The sequence below is a fragment of the Nannospalax galili genome, unplaced genomic scaffold (genome assembly GCF_000622305.1).
Source record: "Nannospalax galili isolate Female #2095 unplaced genomic scaffold, S.galili_v1.0 scaffold872, whole genome shotgun sequence".
Classification (NCBI taxonomy): Eukaryota; Metazoa; Chordata; class Mammalia; order Rodentia; family Spalacidae; genus Nannospalax; species Nannospalax galili.
The window spans coordinates 1,900,805-1,922,713 of NW_008332654.1; the positions used below are offsets into that span (position 1 = coordinate 1,900,805).

The 21,909-nt window shown below is 38.6% G+C and overlaps 1 protein-coding gene across 2 annotated transcripts in view; it reads right to left on the reverse strand.

Moving 5' to 3' along the window:
* Window positions 1-15,238, reverse strand: part of Pip4p2 (phosphatidylinositol-4,5-bisphosphate 4-phosphatase 2) — a 63,860-nt gene extending 48,622 nt beyond the window's left edge. For both annotated transcript variants that reach the window (XM_008827622.3, XM_008827621.3), the window contains exon 1: window positions 14,991-15,238. In XM_008827622.3, coding sequence (XP_008825844.1) covers window positions 14,991-15,096 — 106 coding nt within the window. In that variant the 5' untranslated portion in view covers window positions 15,097-15,238. The remainder of the gene's footprint in view (window positions 1-14,990) is intronic.
* Window positions 15,239-21,909: the final 6,671 nt, after the last annotated feature.

Below are 21,909 nucleotides of genomic sequence, written 5' to 3' on the forward strand. Positions count from 1 at the left end.
AGGAAACAGGAGAATGGAATAAGAAAAGTGGGTGAGCTTGAATTTGACCAGCATGCTGAGCCCCTTATCAGTAGGAAACAGAAGGACATTAATCTACAATGCATAATGTCATTCTAATGAATCAGATTAACCCTTGGGTTAAGTGTGATGCCTGCAGCTGCTTCACCTGATCTTTGTGACAGTAATAATAATTATATAGACTGTGACATGAAAAGATTCACATGAATGTTCTGGGTCTATAAAGAAAATAAGGAGGGACTTCGGGTCTTTAAACTCTCAGCTCAAGCCAGAGAAGCAAAGAACTGTGACCGCCTTAAAGTTATCATGTATTGGTAAGTAAGAAATGAATGAGCTTATTAGAAATCAAAAACAAAACTTAATTGTGGTGACTGTAAATTATGATGTCAGGTTAATATGTAGTTTTACTGAGTCTATCACAGAAAGCCGGGAAAGACATTGATTACAAAGGAGTAGAACTTCAAAACTTGGAATAGAGCCATGTGTTTATACCCAAACAGAGCTGTGAATCTTATACCCCTGAGTCAATCTCAGACTCCCTTACAAGTAGAAAATAGTTTTCCCTCTGTGTCTATGAAGACCAGCCTTCCATTTATGATGACCTCACTTGAGGAAGTGGCCTTATAAGCCACTTTTGTTAAGATCTCCCATCAAAACTCCTTATTGCCTCAAGATCTAGGATGAGGGCAAAATATCAACTTGATCTAAAAGAATAGAAAAATCCAAATCCAAGACAGAACCAGCTTATGCATTAAGAGAAATGTAAGGTTTGGGGTAATATGTATCATTCCCAACCTGGAAAAATATTTTTAGTAGATCCTAAGGGAACCAAAAAAGATGGAACATAATGCTGAATTGAGACATATTTTCTGGATTTGCTCCTTTTTATAAAGCTCATAGTGGTTCTAGAAGGCTATTTTTTTTTCTTTTGGCTACTAGGCCTTGGTCTTAACACTTAATGAAGCTGAGATGCCAAAATATTCCTACCATGATTCAGAGTGAGCAATCCCATATGGAGAGAATTGAGAATGTTAGAGGGGATTTCTCATACGTAACCTAACTGCCCATTCCTCACCATCCCCGGGATGGCTCAGAGAATGCTCTTTTCATTATGACATCCAGAAATGCATCACTTATGGGAAACTAGGTATCCTTCTGCGGTTGCTCTCTAATGCTAGCAAACATTATATAAGATGGCTACACTGAGATGGTGTTTTAGTTTCTTTTCCTGTTGCTGTGATAAAACACACTAACAAAAGCAATTTAAGAGAGAAAAGCTCAAAGGTACAGCCCACCATGGCAAAGTCATCAAAGCAGCAGGGGCTTGAAGCAGCTGGTCACATAGCATTAACATCAAGAAGCAGAGGGTGCTCATCATCTCTGATGATGTATGATGAATACAAGGGAGCTCAGCTCCCTTCCTCCATTTACATAGTCCAGGGAATAATCCAGTAATAGTGCCCCCCATCATGAGTGGGTCTTTCTAACTCAGTTAACACAAGCAAGATAATTCACCACAGGCATGCCCAGACACCTGGCTCCCAGGTGATTCCAGATTCCGTCAAGCTGACAATTAGTGCTCTCCATCACAGATGGGATGCCTGGTGTCAATGGTGATTATGGGATTGTAGAGTAACAAGCAAACTAGTAGCACTTCAACCTCAAAGACAAAGTGAGTGTGTTTCTTTTAAAGGGAGGTAAAATGGTACATTTTCAAATATTTTGACCCACATGGACCTTTGGCAGTAGCTAATTGAAATTAACCTAGGCTTGAAATGGATGGATAGCCTGCAAAAATTTTGCTTGGTTGTAGATGATGGGGAAAAGTCTAAATATTTTAGCCAGTAATGCAACTTCAGTAGCTACTATAGACTCACAATCTTTCAACCAGTTTCCAACAAAAGCAGGTTCACAGAACCAGGCATCTTCCTGGAAGGGCTGGTGCTTTAGAGGAAAAATCCAACAGCAACTGCTTTATTATATACTCTGTGAATCTTCCTGAAAACTTCTGCAAAGAGACCTGAAGTCAGTAATTACTGTGTACTTAAAAAGAAAATACAACAATTAAACTGACTTTTGGTTGGTGCTCATTTCAAGCAGATTCAACCTGGCCATCAAGTGATAGATGGAGTCTTAGATTGAATCCAGTCTTAGTAGTTCTAATACATCTGGGAACCCACTTGGGAGTTATTTTCCTAGTTCTTGAAAGCATAGTTTAAGTAAGCATTCTTGGCAACCATTTAACTGCCAGCTTGTTTCACTAGCCCATAAAGAACACAAAGTATAAGTCTCTGGACCTTAAGCAGAAAGCAATACCAAACCTCTGGGAGAGTGGCAGGTATTAGAGTTATTATGAAAGACTTGGAAGATGAAGAGGCGGTGACGGCTGCATCTGTCTTCAGCATACTCATTTTAGGCTTGATTGCTGCTCCAGGGCACTTAGTTTCTCAACTGAAGTGTGATAAGGCTCTCAATGAGCTTTGATGTCAGAAATGTCAAAGACTTCAATACAGGCAAGTGAAAAGAAATCACCAGCCACATGCTACACAGAATGTCAAGGAGTTAACATCCATGGACTCACTAGTACACTTGTCACAGATGCCATGGAGAGTGAGATGTTCCTGGGGCTCCAAGAGCTCAGAGTGCACATTCTCAAAATGTAGTAAGGTGTTAACATTACAGTGATCTTTTGATGTAAATATCCTCATAACAACGTGACAGAGGATTTAGCAAGCACAGACTATAGCATTTATACCTGATGAAGTAGTAGGACAGAAAATGAGCATACAAAAATCAATAGTTGTACTATAAACCAGCAACTAACTTGCCAAGAAAGTATTCAGAGAAAAAAATCCCACTCACAATATATTTTTTAATGATAAATAAATTTAACCAAAGAGGCAAAAGACAGTCTTTTCAACAAACTGCTAGGAAAACCAATGCAAAAGGATAATACTAGATACATACCTCTCATCCTGAATAAAAACCAAGTCAAAATGGATAGAATAGCTTAATATAATAGCTGAAACTCTCTAACTGCTAGAGAAAATGTGGGCAAAACACTTCGTGGTATGGGCTTAAGAAAGGACTTCATCAAAAGGACTCTGATAGCATGGGAAATAATCCCAAGAATAGAGAAATGGGACTATAAGATTAAAAAGCTTCTTTAAAACAAAAGAAACAATGACCAAAGTGAAGACAACTCATAGAATGTGAGAAAAGTCTTTTCTGCCTATATCTCTGATAGAGCATTAATATCTAGAATCTATAAAGAACTAAAAAAATTAACACCTCTCCCTAAATCACCCAATCAATAAATACACTAATGAGTTGAATAGTGCTTAAAAAGAAATATAAATGGCTAATAAATATTTGAAAACAAATGGCTAATAAATATTTGAAAAAGTGTCCAACATCCTTATCTATCAGGGAGATGAGATTTAAATTGGCTTGAGATTCCATCTCACCCCAGTGATAGTAAGGATGTGGAGAAAGAGAAACCTTTGCTAAGTGCTGGTGAGAGTGCTAACTGGTACAGCCAATGTAGCTATGTGAATCATGTAGTCAAAATGCTATATGATCTAGCTATATCACTCCTGAGTGTGTACCTGAAGGATCCTCGGTCAACTAACAACCATACAGATATTTCCACATCCATGTTTATTGCTATACTACTCACAATAGCCATGCTGTGGAATCATCCTTGATGTCCATAAACAGAATGGATAAGCAAATGTGTTTGCGTTCTATGGGAGTCATGCAACCATAAATAAAAATGAAACTATGACATTTGCAGGAAAATGGATGGTACTAGGGATTATGCTAAGTGAAATAAGTCAGACTCAGAAAGAGAAATTCCACATGCTTTCTTTCATTTGTGGAATATTGATTTCAATATATATAATATATATGAATACATATACATGTGCTTTAGATAGCTATTGAAAAGGGGCTATGAGAAGGTAGGAAGAGTTCTAAATGGAGGGGTTGGGGGAACAAGAGAGGAAAATAAGACATTAAAGCAAAAGAGACTATTTGGGGAAGAAGGGAGTGGGGAAGGCAGTGGAAGAACAAATAATAAAGCATAATGACTCTATATGTGTCTACATATGTGTGTGTCATAATGACATCTATTCTATATGATAACTGAAAGAAAATGAATTTTTATAAAAGAAGAAAAAGCTCACAATGGCAGAGTGTTTGCCAGGGTCAGGGGTGGAGGAAGAGAAAGGGTCGTGACGCAGTGCATCAGGCACAACTCAGCGTTTCTTGAAGTATTGCAACATGTCCATGTACCTAACAGTCAATCCAGGCACGACTCAGCATTTCTTTAAGTATTGCGACACTTGTATGTATTTTACCGTTAATACCTTCCCGTTAATGGGAATGTATTTTACCATTAATGCCTTACCATTAATGCTCTAGAAAAATGGCCATACCTTATATATGGCTGCAACATCAGCTTGGGACCAACATCAGTCTACATCCCAGTATCACCAGTCCTGCTTCCAGGAGTTTACATGAGTCCAAGGTAGACCATGAGGTTCCAATAAACCAGGAGTTCTTATCTAACAATCAGTGATGAATACAGAATTTCACTATGAGCTAAACATTTACTGTCTTGCCCAATCTTTGGGTCTCTGACATTCAGACCGTGTCAAAGAAATGCTGTATAACTGGAGATACTGGTAACAAATACTTAGTGACTGCCAATTTCTGATTCCTAGATGACAGCAGCTTCTGCTTTGATTTTGTTTCTCATGAGGCAAGCATTACCTGACTCAAATAACGCATGTACCCATAGCATTGCCTGTGCTTCTAAGTGGTAATGGTTTATAAATTATGCATTTTTATCTCACTTTTTCAATTATTCCATTTGTTTCTACAAATTTTCTGGCATCGATTTGTGTGAAATCACTTTGCTTATTTACATGGCTCCATTCTCAGTTCGACATTTACAATATTGCTTTTAAGAATACATGTATTTCAGGGAAAATAGAAAGATGCTCATTTGTAGTATAGACAAAGAACTGTTTCCACGGGGGGGGGGGGGGGGTCGGGAAGCTCTTTTTGTAGCCTAAGCAGGTAAACAAGCCTCTTCTGTCACCCTTCTCAGTCATCACATCTCATGGTGACCACAAACTGCAATTTCTAAGAGAAAGTAAGACAATCCATTGTACAGACCTCGGTATATACATTAACTAAATATAAGGATTCAAATGGTATACTTACTTACATTGAGCCCAAACTTTTATATATTTTAATTTATTGTTTTAAAGTTTAATTTTTTTTAATTTAATAACCACATGATTGGAAGAAACAGCTTTAATATTACAGCTTTAATATATTCAGTAACACATTTCAGAGCAAGGATACATCTCTTTCAAAGGTGGCAGTTGAATTTATACAGTCATACAATATTGAACTCAGTATAAACCCTGTAAGACATAAAACTCAATGAGTTTTTACCCTTTAAAGAAGAACTCCATTTCATTTTAAAATATGCTGTTTCCTACATTTTTAATGCTACTAACACATGTTTGCACATATGTCTTTAATCTCTATGTATCTGATTATTACTAGTCACAGTTGGTTACACTCGGATCCTTAATACCTGAGTACGGATATAAAGTCATCAGGTAGATATCACTGGTAATATTTATCACCTTTACTATTTAACATGAAGTAATTTTTAAAAAAAATTTAATAACTACTTGATTAGAAGAAGCATTTCATTACAGCTTTAACATATTCAGTAACACACTCCAGAGCAAGAGTACATCTCTTTCACAAGTGGCTGTAAGTTTCTAGGTTCACAGTTGAATTAATACAGTTATATGATATATTTTATTTTTATTTTATGTGTATGAATATATTACCTGCATGTATGTGAGTGTACCCATGTCATGTAATGCCTGTGGAAGTCAGAAGAAGGCATTAGATTCCCTGGAACTGGAGTTACAGATGGTTGTTAACCATCTGGGTGCTGGGAATCAAACCTAGGCCTTCTGCGAAGCAGCCAGTACTCTTAACCTTTGAGCCATCTCTCTAGCCCCTAAACACAATCTTTTTAAAAGACATGTTAGACAAAAGACAATATTAGCGAAGAAATAATCTCATATGGGAAAGGGAAATAGTGCAACTGGTTTTGTAACATTTTATTTGTTTAAACATATTAAAAAAAAGTATGGCATAATGTTAATGTTTGATGGTGTTAGTATAAATGTATAAACAGTGTTTTATACTCTGCATTTTTCTTTTCTTCCTTTTTATTTCATGTGTATGAGTGTATTGCCTGCATGTAGGTAAGTGGACCCGTGTCATGCAATACCTGCAGAGGACAGAAGAGACCATCGGATCCCCTGGAATTGGAGTTACAGACAGTTCTTAGCTGCCATGTGGATGCTGGGATTTGAACCCAGGTCTTCTGCAAGAACAACCAGTGTTCTTAACCTTCTGAGCCACCTCTCCAGCCCCTGCATTTTTCAATATTAACTTTTTTCTCTATTTTAGTAGTTTGAGGATTAGTACATTTCAGAATAAAAAAATAATAGTTTGATAAGTTTGGATTTTGAAACATCCACACTAAATCTTAGCAAAACAAGATAATATGTGAGAGCTGATGAGCCTCTTAGGAGCAATATTTATTTTATAGGCCCATACAGTAAGTGCTGGAAATATTAGTAAATAAATCCGATTTTTAGTCAATGAATTGAATAAATTTCATTTCCAAATACAGACATTTCTAAAGAAATGTAGCAATGAAGTCATTAAATAGCAGGTCTCTATTGCAGGCAGCAGGGGAGACAGCTATGGAGTTCCTCCTTCTGCCCTGTGGACATCTCTGATGAGGAAAGAGATCTGACCACATGCTCCCCTGGATCACTCTGCCTTTTGCTTTCACATTCCTCCAGCTCCATATAATACTTTCACTTCCTGAGAGACTTCAGTATCAACCTGAAGCCATCCTGTTTTCTCACTCTGCCAATCATTCATTCACAAGATGGATGTGTGTTGAGTGCCTAGACATAGAGATGTAGAAGATCATATGCAAAAGGGACAAAAGAGGAAGAAATCTTATCTCCTTGTTTGTCTCATTATAGGGTCATGCACACTGATAAGTACTAAGGTAAACACTGGAAACATCATTGCTTAGGGAGTGGACCTTACAGCCAAGACTTGCATGAAAGAAAACAGTTTTGATGCATGGCTAGACTTGGAACTCTACAAGTTCCAGAATTGCTTTTTGTAGGAAAGAAAAAGTAAATCTCAACTAGAAAAGACTAGAAAAGACTAAATGATAGGGGTATGGAGTAACAAGTGCAGTCTTAGGAAAAAATATTTTGATATAGTGATTTGCTCCCCATTTGAAAGAGAATCCTTCTCCTATGGCCTTCACAAACTTGACAATGAAGGTTAACCATCATGGTATGTTTTTCACATCAAATAACATTTTATGTGGATTTTGTGTTGTTTACTTCTTGGTGTACTAATAATTTTCTTCCAACAGTACTGTGATGCATATTTTTAGAAAAATGTTCTGGACTGTTTCAACCAACCTATAAATTAATAAATGTTATTTATTGCATTGACTGAGAAAATATCTGCAACTATTCACCGTAATCATGAACTGCATTAACATTAGAAGTTTACAAAGTTTTTTCTTTCATGTTGAGAGTCGCTGATATCCTGTGCTTATAAGCAATAGTAGGGTTTATTTTCCCTCAGGCAAATGTCACTTCATGCCTATAATTGCTGTAAATTTTTTTCCGAAAAAGAATATGTCTTTTACTTATCCTAGCAAAATGTACATCACCCTGGTGCAATAGTCTTCTTACCAGAGAGTATAAGGACCATACCTTTTATGAAATAAGATGCAATGGAGAGGTTTCTTTGTGCAGTGGGTGGTGATTGCTGCAGAAACTAACAACTGGTCAAAGTTCCGAGAATAAATGTCAGGGGAATGCTTAGAACCAAATGGAACATCTATATCACATCGCCTTCCCAAAAGTTAGGGATCATTATGAAAGAGGAGGCAGAAAGATTCCTAAGAGCCAGAGGTTGAGGACAACTAGACTGACACTGTCTTCTGGCCATTACAAGACCACTGCACACATGAACTCACAGCTGCTTGCACCAAACTTGCACAAGAGCAAGCCATTTAACATTCTAGCATGAAGTAAGAAGGGGGTCCTGAACCCCTCTGTGGGAGGGAGAGTCAGTTTTAAGGGTGTGGCTCCTAGTATGTCAACGCCTTTCTGGATGGTGACCTACCAAGCTCCCTGTCTCTTCTGGCTTACACCCGTCACTTCTTCTACCACCCTTCCCATAAATCCCCATGCTCTAACCCATGGTATCCTTAACTTTTAAAACAGCAGGTGTTGCATTTTCTATTTAAATTTTCTATTAAATGCTTCTTTGCTCTATAATTTAGACATCTGATTCTCACTCATTTTTCAGTCATTGTTATTGTTATCTTTGAGATGTCTTTCTTGATCACCATCTGAAACACTTCCCATCTGAATAGAATCTATCTTTGTTCCTTGCTTACGTTTATGAAATTACAGTGCTTACAGTGTGTAACTCACTGGAATGGAACTTCTTCAGCAACTGAATAGCATAATAGCCACTCAAATATTTGAAAGGATGGCTGGTTGAATGAATAAAAGACAACATTTACTGATAAATGTTTTAAAGATACTGGGTAGAGCAGGAATGAAATGTGAGAATTATAAAACAGAATAAAAGAATCCTGGAGCCTGGTGCCTAAGGAATAAAGGAAAAGAATTCTAATAGGTTTGGCATCCCACCAGAAAGCTGGAAGCAGATATACTTCATCCTTCATGAGGATGTGACCCTCAGTGAAACAAATTTTTACTTAAGCATCTATTTGAAAAATATCCCTTAAATGGAACAAATGGATTATCTTACCTAAAATCAAGTTTGTCATATTGAGCAAGACCCTGTTTACTTAGCATCACAGGAGTATACCCTACCAAGTCCTTGAAGAAGTCTCAAATATGCTGCATATATCTTCTTCTTCGCGACAACCTGCCATGAGAATGTAAAACAACCATTGGTTGTACATGTGGAACGGGTCCCTGAGTTTCTATTGTTCCTTCTTATCAACCCACAATCATTGTTGGTTCTTCAAGGATGCAAGGAGATTGAGAAATTTAAGACTGCCACAATATATCTAAAGACTCTACTTCAATAAAATCTAGTCTAATGTAGATTTCACATCCAGTTTAAACTAAAGCACCATCTATAACTTCAGATTTCTCCAGGCATTTGAGCTAATGGGATCACTAAAAACCATGCTCTTAAATCAAGCAGTATTTCTTTAAAAACACAGTAGTACATTATTTTATTTTTCAAATCTAGAGTTGATTCATTTTTTTTCATCACTGAAAACATTTCCTCAAACAATTTGAATTTCGTGCTTTTTTTTTGACACAGATGCATTTTATCATGACAAATCCTCTTGCATACTCACAGGGCCCTGGAAAGCTCTGAATTTGTATTTAGTGATCAACAATATGCAACTGGCACACACTTATATTTTCAGACCAAACCTCTTTTCTTAGTTATATGGCTGTACATCCCTTCGATCAAATTGCCACATCTCTTTTTGGATATTTCAAAGCATCTGAAAAGTCTCTCATTTAAAGATAAACTCATGATCTATGTTCTTCAAAACTTGATCCTCTTGTAGTGTTCTCTGTCTTAGTGTAGGTAAGCACACCATCCAGTTGTATAGGAGAATTCTACTACCATCCTCTCACTCCCATCTGTCAATAAGTCCTATTCAATCTACTTTTTGTTTTGTTTTGTTTTTTTTGTTTGCCAGTGCTAAGGATAAACATTTTCCACTACCACTCAGCTTTATCTCTAGGGTTGTTTGTTTGTTTGATTTTGAGAAAGGATCTTGTTAAATTACCTAGGATGGCCACAAAGTTGCAATCCTAAATAGCTGGGATTGCAGAAATGCACCACAGTATTTGGCTTCAATCTACCTCATAAACCTAGTCCCTCAGCTTGTCATCTCACTGCCACCTGAGTCCAAGCTACCAACATAATTCATTAAATATGCCTGAATCCTTATAGCAGTTCATCAAGTAAGTTATTCTCATCAACTCTAACTCACCAGTTCTGTAATTCATCCATTATCCTACAGAGTGGTTTAAAATAAAGATCTGACACCATTCTCTTGCTTAAGCAAAATTTCTTCACATGGCCCATAATACCACGAATCAACTCGTTTTCGTTGTAGGGTCATTTGGTGCAGCAGAATAAATCACTCAAAATCTTAGTGACCTAAACAACAATTTAATGTTAGTGTCCAGACAATTCTGTGAGCTCTTGAGCATCAGCTGAGTAGTTTGTCATCTACAGGCTTTTATGTAGTTGCAGTAAGAATCTAGTTGGGGCTGGTGTCATCTGAAAGCCCAACTGAGCTGAGTACCTAAGATGGCATCTTCATTCACATGTCTGAAGTTCAGTCAGATGCCTTTTTTCCATGTAGCATGTCTACATGGTTGGTTTGAGGTTCCTTTAAACATGATTGTCTCCAGATAGCCCAATTCTTTCAAGTTAATTTTCCCATAACATACTTCACATAAGTCCAAAGCAAAAACTGCACAGCCTCTTAACCTCTTCTGATTTAGCCTTCAAACTCATTCAGCACATTTCCTACCTCATTCTAGAGCTCACAATCATGTCACAAGGTCATTCCAGATCAAATGGGAGAGACTGTACAAAAGATGGGTTTCAGTGTCTGAAAACAATATTCTTTGGAGCAGAAAGAGAGTCTATGGAAAATACCCACATCACCTACCTCTCTAAACTCCTTTTATAGCACATGCCCTATGCCTGTATGCCTATTTCCACCTTAGCCACATTGGACTCCCTTTTCCTCCATGTACATTCCCCATTCCACTCCACTAAAGGTTTTTCTACACTAGTTTCTTTGCCTAGAATGTTTATCCAGTACACTTTCTGTCTAGGTAACTAATGTTCAACTTTTAGAACTCAAGGAAGATTCAGGAAAGCGTTGCCACTCCCTTAACCAGGCTAAATCACAATATACATGGTCAAGAGACTAGTCGTTTCAATGTGGTCCTCATCCTCTTTGCATTTTATTTTTCTCTGTACAATTTATCCTCCATTATACTGTAAGAGAAAATGAGCCCAACTTGTTTATTGCTTCTGACTACAGAGCTTGATTCCAGTCCTTATTTCCAAATAAATGAATGAAATAAACCTAGCAGACTTAACTGTCTGTGTAGCAAACTATCTTCTCCCTTTCTGAATTGTACTGAAGTATATAATCATATCTCTATTATCAGTACTGTACATGACAATCAGACAACCCTGAACACAAAACATTTTCACAGAAGAGATTTTAGAAACATAAAGGTCATATCACTCTGCCATATCCTCCCTAAATTTTAGTAGATTTATAAGGGAATTAATTTATCCAAAATACACTCATTTGTGGTGGTTTTTACTACTTTCCTTTCAAATGAGCCTAAAGCCGTCATTGCTTTTAATTGTATGCCTAAAGAAAAGCTAGCAATTATACCATGGAGCAATGCAGTGAAAATAGAGGTGATGACTTCCTACTTTGAGACCATCCAGCATTGACAATGGAGACCACTAGCATTGCACTCAGAATACCAGGTGAGAAGGTACAAGGACCACATGTTATTCTTGGACAAAACCTAATGCACAATGCTAAATGCTCTTCACTATATTATCAATAACTTACTAGAAATAAACACACCATAACTCTCAACCCCAAATGGACAATTTCTTTTAAGGTGGTTGGAACTAAAATTTATGTTCCTTACAAGATGACACAGAAAGGGGCTCTAGAGATGGCCCAGTAGTTAAGAGTACAAACTGCTCTTGCAGAGGACCCAGATTTGACTTCCAGTATCTCCAACTGGATGGCTCACAACCACCCCTGATTCCAGTGACAAGGGGTCCGACACCTTCTTTTTCCCGGCACACATGTGATGCATATACATACACTCAGGCATACCCATATACACATAAAATTTAAAAAAATCTTCATTTAAAAAAGAAAAGATGACCCAAAGCAATGGACTGAAGAAAAATCTTTGGTTGGTAAACCTCTTAGTTTTATTGTTGTTGTTTTGTTTTGGTTTTAATCTACTGAAATTCTGAGTAATCAGGATGGGGGGATAATAAAGTTAGTAAGGTCCTCATGAAACCATGAGGACCTGAGTTTGTATCCCTATAACCCAAGTAAAAACTCTGGCTTTGGTAGTAAGTACCCATAAACCCAGTGCTGGAAAGACAGAGACAGGATACTCCAGGTTTGTTGGTCAACTAGTCTTGCCAAACTAAGGAGCTCCACATCAAGAGAGAGAACTGGTCTCAAAAAATAAAGTGAACAATGATAGAGGGAGACACATGACATTGACCTGTGACCTCCAACACATGTGCATACATGTATATGTGCACTCACATGCACAGAAACACATATACTCCTCCCCACACATCCAAAGTCTGAATAACTATAAATGCCATCATAAACTAAAGTTCATTATCAAAATGTACGTTCCATGTCTAATCTTTGAATTCCAACTAAGAATCTTACTATTTTCAACTATTAATAATGTCTGGTTGAGTGACAAATTTTCTGATAATCTGAACAAATTAGGTCAAGAGTTTGCAAATTCTTTCTCCTTACTACATGAACTCCATGAAGGTAAGATTTGGTCAATCTCACTCATTCAGAGTAGTACTTGAAACATTGTGATACCCTATAAGTTACTGAATTAATGAATGAATGAATGCTACTGGTGCTCAAGGGCTAGAACTTGGGTAATAGTGCATTTGTTCAAATGCTTAGTTGTTATTAATCAGGAAAAGATATCCTGTCAAGATATAAATAAAATGGCGTTATTTCTCATTTATGTTTCCTGCTTCATAGGTATCATCTCAATATGAAAGTAGTATCTCTAAATATCTAACCCATCTCCTTCATCAGTAAAGAAAATGTTTTTGTTATAAAGCAGAATGAGCTTTTCTGCATAGTCACTGTTTCTCTGATTGTTCAATTCTTTAAGATGAGGGAACTAGAGAGATGGCTCAGCCATTAAGAGCTCTGGATGCTCTTGCAGAGGACCAGGGTTTGGTTCCCAGCATCTGCATGGCAGTCAACAACCATCTGTAACTCCAGTTCCAGGGGATCCAACGTCCTCTTCTGACCTCCATGGGCATTGTATACACATGGTACGCTTACCTACATGCAGGGCAAGACATTCATATACATAAAATAAAACTAAATAAATAAAAAACAAAGTTCTTTAGAATGAAATTACTTCTTTCCACTTACTGTTCCAGAAGTGTCACTCACTCTGTAGTTAGAGGAATCTAATCAAGTTAAAGAAATCTATGAAAAGTAATGTCTTTGTAGGTCCATTTACACGAATGTCAAGCACATTTTTAATGTTAGTCACCAGTTGACTAAAAGCAAAAAAACACAACTCTGAGACAAAGCTCAAAAACAAATTCTAGGTTAGTTACTTAAGTCCAACTAAGTCTCTTAAGAAACTGTCCCATATTTTGTCTTAAAAGACTAACTTGATGAAGCTGAAACACTCATTAAGGAATTCATGAATAAAAATTGGGTTACAGTACAATATTAATATCAAGCTGGAAGGAAATCCTCCTACGTGGCATCCTCTGATATAAGTTGTTGACCAACAAACTTGACTTGTGGGTTTTTTTGTTGGTGGGTTTCTGTTGGACTTTGCCCTTACCTCTCCAGCTGTCAATCACACTGAGTTGTTTCCAACTAAACATAGTTTTCCTTTGTCCTACTTCTGTTTAGGGGTGGACCAAGACTCAAATAGTTGATTTTCAACTTATAAAAGGTTAAATGGAAATATTAAACAACAGACAATTTCAACCTGCTCTATCGTTTCTCCAAGGTCAGGCTTGAACTTACGAAAAGTTGTTACAAGACATCATCTGCTCACATTTTCACTTTTGCTTCCCTGAGTTTTCCAAATTTCATTCACATTCAGCCAAAGAGCTAGATGCAAGCAAGCCACACTTGCAAGTGCAGTACTTGATGATCTTTGCAAGCCTTGCCTTCCGTTTCCTCTAACTTCCTACTCTACCTTATTTCAACTCTAGCAACCATCCAAAAGGCTTAGAACAAAGATCTTTAAATAAATTGAATCCTTTGGTAAATAGATGCCCTTTTATTCACCTCACCATTCAGCCACATTCTTTATTCCATATTGAGAAGAAAAACAATAACATATGTATAGTATTAACTTGGGTTACTTTTTAGAAGTTCATTTCAGCCTCGCCCAGATATGAATAAAATATCCCACCTTCCCTTTTACCAGAAAATTCATCTTCATTCACAGTTAAAGCTACAACACATATTCCTTACAGGAGCAGTACCAAAGGGCAGGGATTTCAGACAAATTAGGGATATTGATTAACTCTGTCCCTCTGGTCAGGCACTTCCCTGATTGCACAGGGCCCTGGGGGTTGAGTGTAAGCAATGCCTATGTTTCAGGCTGAAATCCTCTCAAGGACAGATGCCAAGGTGAGCTGAACTACGGTTCCGCCGCCACGGAAAGCACTTATGAATGACTGTGGAGGACCTGCACCACGGCCCAGCTACACTTAGGGGCTGCTTTGAAAACAGCAACACGAAGCTTGGGAAATTCCTGTCACATCCTGTACCCCTAAGGAAGAAGTGGTGAAGCTCACACTCTCCACCACCGCTAGCAGCAGCATTAGCAGTTCCAAAGCCCCACAGTGAAGCTCTCAGGCAGTCAGCACTGGTTGGGCAGCCAACACTCAGCATCTTTCTCCCCCAGCCCAAGTGAGAGGCTGCCTCCGCCTCCACGCTAGAGCTCCCCGGCGTTTATCCTAACAGGCATTACCAGAAGGAGAAAGCTCTGCACTGTCCTTACCTCTGGGGCTGCTTTCTTGCAAGTACGGCGGGGCGGTGGGAGTGACATTTCCCGAATGGGAGGCTGACAGCAGAGGCGACCGTTCGTCCACCCCATCAGCAGCCATGACTGCAGTAGCAGCCGGGCCAGTGGCAGGTGGAACTGGGTTGCGGCTAGGAAGGAGGTGGTGGCCAGAGCTACTGCCGCTGCTTCTGCTGCTGTTGCTGCCGCCTCCGGGAGGGCCCAGGATGTGTCACAAGGCAGCAGGCGGGGGAGGGGAGGGTGCAGGACGGAGAGAAGGGGGAAGGGAACCAAGCTGGGAGCCATGCTGGGGGAGGGGAGGGGAAAAGAAAGAACAAGCCCTGGAGAGAAGGAAGGGAAGACATGGTGGAGGGGCCGCCCAGCCTGTCTGAGAAAAAAGGAACACATTAGGACTGATCAGGAAATGGTGGTAAGGGAAGGGGGTCAAGTAACCAAGGGAAGGGGCAAATGGGCATAGGAGATGACAAGTCTTTTTAAGTAAGGAGAAGGTAGATAAAGAGCAGCTTTGAAAGGCATCGAGAGAAAGGGCTTAATCTTGATTACAGGAAAATTAGAGCAAATATATCAAGTTCGGCTCCCCCGGGGAAGAGGAAGATGACTCTGCTGTTGAACTTTGTAGCACTTACATAAAGAAAGCTATTTCTATGGTTATCAATTCCTTCTTGAGGGTATCTTCCTTTGTTAAGAATTGTTCAACATCTGTGCCTAAAAGGAAGAAGACTTGGGTATGACTGCTAGAATTTCCTCTTTTCCTTGATTTTTTTTTTTTTTTTTTTTTTTTTACCAACTTGAGTGTTGACACTTGGGTTTGGCACTCGAAGCATATGTGCTGACTTGTGTGTTTCATTTACAAAATAGGTTGCCTTTTTAGTTTTGTTTTGTGCTATATTGCCCTAGACACAAATGCAATAATGAGGCTTGTATATAATGTAAGACGATTTAAAGCAATAATCTTAAGATAATGTTTTTAAATGATCTTTCATTGGCAAATGATTTTTAGCAAAAGTTCAGGGGCCTGGAAAAATGGTTAAGAGCACATGCTGCTCTTGCACAAGAACAGAATTCTGCTCCCAACAACCACATCAGGTGGTTCATAACCACCTGTAACTGGCGCTCTAGGTAATCCAGTGCCCTCTTCTGGCCTCTGTGGGTACTCGCACAGATGCACACACACACACACACACACACACACACACACACACACACGCACACTTAAAAAAGGCCAACATACATATTGTCTTGTTTTCTGTTCATGTTTTACATTAAAAAAAAAAAAGCAAGAAAAAATTTGAATAGGGCTAAATAAAAAATGCTACAGGAAAATAGACATGGCCTAGAATGCCCTCTGCCGCCCTCATTAGAGTCCAGGCCATTGTCTTGTATTTGAATCTCCAGAATAAGCTAAACAAGCTATTCTCTCTGTTGAAGAGGAAAAGAAACATATTCATGCATTTAATGTCACTTTTGTGTGTGTCAGATATTGTTTTTATAGTTTTATGACTGATTTTATACTTTAGAATGTGGTACTCACCTTTATAATGGTTTTATTAATGCTTACTACAAATTTGTGCTGAAAGAAGAATCAAAACTAAATGAACACCAAAGACCTCAAAACTATCTTAAGAAACAAATACCACAGTACCTAGTGGAACATTTGTTTGCAACTACCCTGCTTGCTAAGGTGCCTGCAATACATACCATTGTTAAAGAATGCCTTAACCACTTGCCTAAAATCTATGCAAAATGCCTGCAGAAGAAATTTCCCTCAGTAGTCTTAGGAAACGTAAGCATCTGTGCTGGTAATAACTTAGGCTATATTTTAAAGTCCCCCAATGTTGTAACAATTAAAGAATGATGCGAGGAAACCTACAAAAACGGTGAAGAAACAGTTTAGTTTCTTCCAGTTTTTCAGGAAGAAACTCTTCTTGAGTCTACCAGTGTGAATAAACTTTCCCAACTTTGCCACATGAGACTCATGGATGCCTTCTCTGTGAGTGGCAGGTTCTGTGTCTCAGTTTCATATAACACTGTAAGTTTATTGCCTCAGATATTTGTTTGTAGTGATGCAAAGATGATTACTACATCTCATGTTCTACCATACCACCCATCAAACTCCATTTAAATAGTGTGCTTGCCTTCACATTCTCCTCCTACTCTATACTCTCAATTGATGGATGAGTTCAGAAACCATGTATTTTTTTTATATCTCCAATATCTAATATAATGTCCAGCACATTAGCAAGCACATTGTATTTGCCAAATAAAAATAATAAAATTATTAAGTAAACACGTGTCATATATTCCAAGACAAAATGCTTCAGGATAAAAAAAGTCAAGTGCAGAGCTAGGAATATAGCTTAGTTTGTGGAGTGCTTATTTACCATGCACAAGGCTCTGAATTTGATCCCCAACATCACATAAAGTGTATATAGTGGTGCCTGCTTATAATTTCAACACTCAGGAGAGAGAAGTAAGAGGAATAGTAGTGTTATTGTTGTGCTATGTCTACATCTATGGTTTTGTTTTTACTTGGGGAATGGTCCATCTAAAGTAATATTTTCCCCCTTCAACATGATCAATACAAGATATTTTTTTCTTTACTCAGTCATATGGATTTTCCATTCAATTTAGAAGTTATTTGAAGCTATTGGTAGTTACTCTTACACTGTAAAAGATAGTAGATATATTAAGATTATATTTGCAGTAGTGTCAAGTTAGACAAAAAAAATCAAAGTAAAATGTTTCTTGGATGAATATTGTTTCATTCTGATCTCAGGATAAACCCATGGTTTATGGTTCCTCAATAAAGATTAAATAACACTCATCAATTCAAGGTATATTTATTTTATGACATTTCATAATCTTTATTGATGAGATAAGCTAATGCATCTGTGAGAATAAGAGGTTTTGTCCACATAAATAACATGTGAAATGTAACAAAAATAGTCTGTTGCTCCAATTATTTACTACATAACAAACTACACCCAAACCCAGTGGTTTAAAACAGCGTGACTTATTTTTTATGATTTTCTGTAGGTTTATTGGGTGGTTGTTCAGAATTGCTTGAACTTAGCCAAGTGAGCTCAATTGGCAAGTTTACTGGTAGCTAGTTTAGCTGGGATAACACCGGTGATTGTTTCTACATAATCCTCACTCCAAATGTTTTGACATGCCTGGTGGTATCAGAGCGATGCTCCAAGAGGAAACCAAGAAGCATCTGAAGGTTAAAGTGTAGGCTTTCAACGATATCACTTTTATAACCTTTCTCAGCCTGCCTGTGGCCCACAGCTGGATACTCAGAGGCCTCCTTTCATATTAGAAGGAAGTTACATGCTCAATAGAAGAATAGATATGGTCGCTTATGGGAAGACCAACAATCACATTGCAAAAGGGTATAGAACACAAGAAGGCATGATCTGTTGGAAGCCCTTAGGTAACAGTCTGCACTCTGGTTCCAGGAGTCCATGTCCACATCAGGCAAAACCAACTCAATTCCAATTCCCCAAAAATCTCACTTATGAAAGTTGCTGTGCTCATAGTGTTGTTTGAAAGTACTCACACATTCATGAGTTAATGGGTTAATATGCCACTTCCAGAGTGGATCTTTTACAGAAACCAATTTAGCTATGACTCTTGTAAGTGATCCATATGATGCCTTGCAAAATTTCTTAGGATGCTGAAGAGTCCCAATCAGCAAGAATATGCTCACCAGGTTCAGTTCTTCAACGTTGGACTTAGAAATGTGAGCCAAAATAAACATTTCCCTGCCAATTATCTAGTCTTGAGTATTCTGTTCTAGCAACATAAAATAAACTAAGAAAATCAACTTTGTGTTTGCCATCTAAGTTAAGTCTAGGTTTACATAAAACTCCTAGATATGATGCTTCAGGTTCAGTAGAAATCTCCATTGCAGTACACGTTACTGGTCACCTGATTAGAACAGCATAGAATACTCCCTGAGGACACAACTCTGGTTTTGCTGTTATTGCATTTCCTATCTCCCACTCCTCCTTTCTCTTGGTCTTTCCCACCAAGTCCATTCTTTTCCATAAGATGTGCCTCCTATTGGTAGCTGAGTAGCCTTTTCAATACGCCTCTTTTCAAAAGAGATTTGGTATCCCAAAGCCCTCTTTTTTTTATACTGTCTCTTCTCTGTTTCTTTGAATCCAAATTGATATAATTCCCTGTTGTGGTTTGAATGTGAAATGTCCCCCATGGGTTCATGTGTTTCAATGCTTAGTATTTAACTGGTAGTGCTTTCTGGGAAGGTTGTTGAACTTTTCGGAGGTAGAATCTTATTGGAGGAAGTGAGTCACTGGGGGTGAACCTTGACGGTTTTTAGCCTGGTCCCACTTCCTGTTCACCTTGTGCTTCCTGTCTGTGACACAATGTGACCAGCAGCCTCCCACTCCTCCTGCTATGTGCCCCCGGCCATGGTGGACTGTATTCCCTTGAACTGTAAGCCAAAACAATACTTTCTTCCCTTAAGTTGCTTCTTGTCAGGACAGAAACCACGAAAGTAACTCAATAAAGGAAATTGTTATGGAGAATGGAATTATTACTGTGATAAATTTGATATATGTTTTTAGGCCTTTTAAGCTAGTTTACAGGAGGAAATTAGTTTGGTATTTGGGCTAAAAAACACTGTTAAAGGCAGTCAACAGAGCTTAATTCTCATTGGATTTTTGAAAATCAAAAGGCTAAGAAATATGTGCATAGTGGAGGCCTAGTGTATGAGGTTTCAGAGGAGGACAAGGACTCAATCAGGAACTGGGGTAGAGGCTATTTATGTGACATTCTGGCAAAGAATCTAACTACATTCCGCCTTTATCATGAGTACTTCAGTGAGGCTGAGTGCAAGAGTAATGAACTAATTTGTGTGGCAGAGAAAATTTCAAGACAGAACAGCATTCAGGCTGTGGAATAGTTAATATTCACCACTCTGATGTAGGTCTATACTGGAAAAAGAGCAACAAGTGTGGCAGAAAGATGTTTAAAAATGTGCAGTTTACTTGAAAAGAGAGAGTCTAAACTCAGAGTGACCAAGGGATTTCCTGTTTTGGAAAACAATTGCCTAGGGAAATGATTCTCCAAGGTCAGCTCACAGAAGTGGATATAACTGTGGTCTAATGGGGCCAGGCTACATGCCAATGTGGCAATACAACTGGGCAATGCCATCCATCTGGTACTGGTTTTTCAGAAATGAATTATGCAAGATTGATGGAGCATTATGATCTTGCACCACAGTTCCAGAGAGCTCCTGAGGCCAGTGTGTGGCACAGGGCTCCTGCAAAAAGGTCACAAAGACCATTGATGAAGCTCTGAATGTGAAACAAGATGCAGTGGAGGCTCCAGGGAATTGGACAGACCATAACCATGATATCTCCACTGGAAAAAAGCCTAATACACAGAGTAGAGCTAACCCCAGAGAGAGGCTGTATATGCTATTGGAAGCAGGGTTGGAGAGGCAGAGATGCTTAGGCTTTTTGAAACTGAAATGATTCGATTATGAGTCTCAGATACCAGACACTGACCTGCAGGATTTGGTGCTCTCTCTGCTGGATTTTATTCTTTCTTTGGTCCAATTTCAATGCTATGTCCCATTCCTCCCTTTTAGAATATTAATGCATACTCTGTGCCATTGTGTGTTAGAAGTATGAATTTTTTTTTCAATTTTATAGGAGATCACAGTTAAGAGATTGCCTTGAATCTCAGAAGAGACATCAGACTTTTGAACAGTGTTAGGGACTGTTAAAGACTCTGGGGACTTTTGAAGATGGAGTAAATACGTTTTCAAGAGACAGGCATGACTAGCTCTCATAGAGCCAGAAAGTGCTTTGCAAGTTACTGGGGGGCGGGGGGGATGCCATCAATAATAATCTTAACCAGCTGTGAATCCTGTGAGTTACAATAATCACTGACCGGGCAAGTTATGCCCATATGCCCAAGATATGTATGAATGTTATGGGGAAACCAACAGCTTTCTAATTGGACTTAAGGCTCACTCTATGGGAGAGAATACATGCTTGTTGCCATAAACCTAACTAAGAACTTGCATCTATGGAGGTCATAGGCCCTACTACTATTATTTTACTAATGAGACATTGTATCAGACTGCTTTCTAATACTTATTCTTGTACATCTCATAGACTGGTGAAAATCTATCTCTCATCAGAGAGGCTTCTTTGTGTGGTGGATAATGGTTAATACAGAAGCTCATAACTGCCAAAGTGCAATGAATAAATGACTCTGGAGTGCTAGGTTCTAAATTGGATGTCTTTCTCTCATCTCCCCCCTCCACCCATAAAAGCTCAAGGAACAACACAGAAGATGAGGCAGAAAAATTGTAAGAGATGGAGATCAGGGAAGAGTGCTATGAAGTAACATATTTTGGACATGGCAGGGTCATTGCACTCATGAACTCACAGCATCTGTATTTGCCAGCACAAGACCTATGCAAAATCAAACCAGCCAACACTTTATCAAGGGGAAGGAAGGGCTTTACAAGGCCCCATCTCAGGGGCTCTTGATGGCCACTTGGGGAGGGAGAGTCAGTTTTCTTCTGCAGTGGGGCCCATGGTAGGTTGCCCATGCTTCAAGGGATGGTATCCTAAACCCAGCACAACAGAGCAGCACTAATGGATTCACTGTGTTATTTAAAAGAGAGTGAGAGGAAGAAGAGTATATGAAGTTAGGAAGGGGGTGTAGGAAGGGGATCTGAAAGGAGTTGGAAGTGAGAGAGAGCGGTATATAGTCTAAGCACATTGTATTCATGCATGAAACTACCAAAGAATAAATAAAAGTTAAAAAAAAATATAGAGGCAGTTAGTCTTTTGGATCCAGGAGTAGAATGTTTTAGTTTGAATGTGAAATGCCCCTTATAGAGCACGTTCGGACA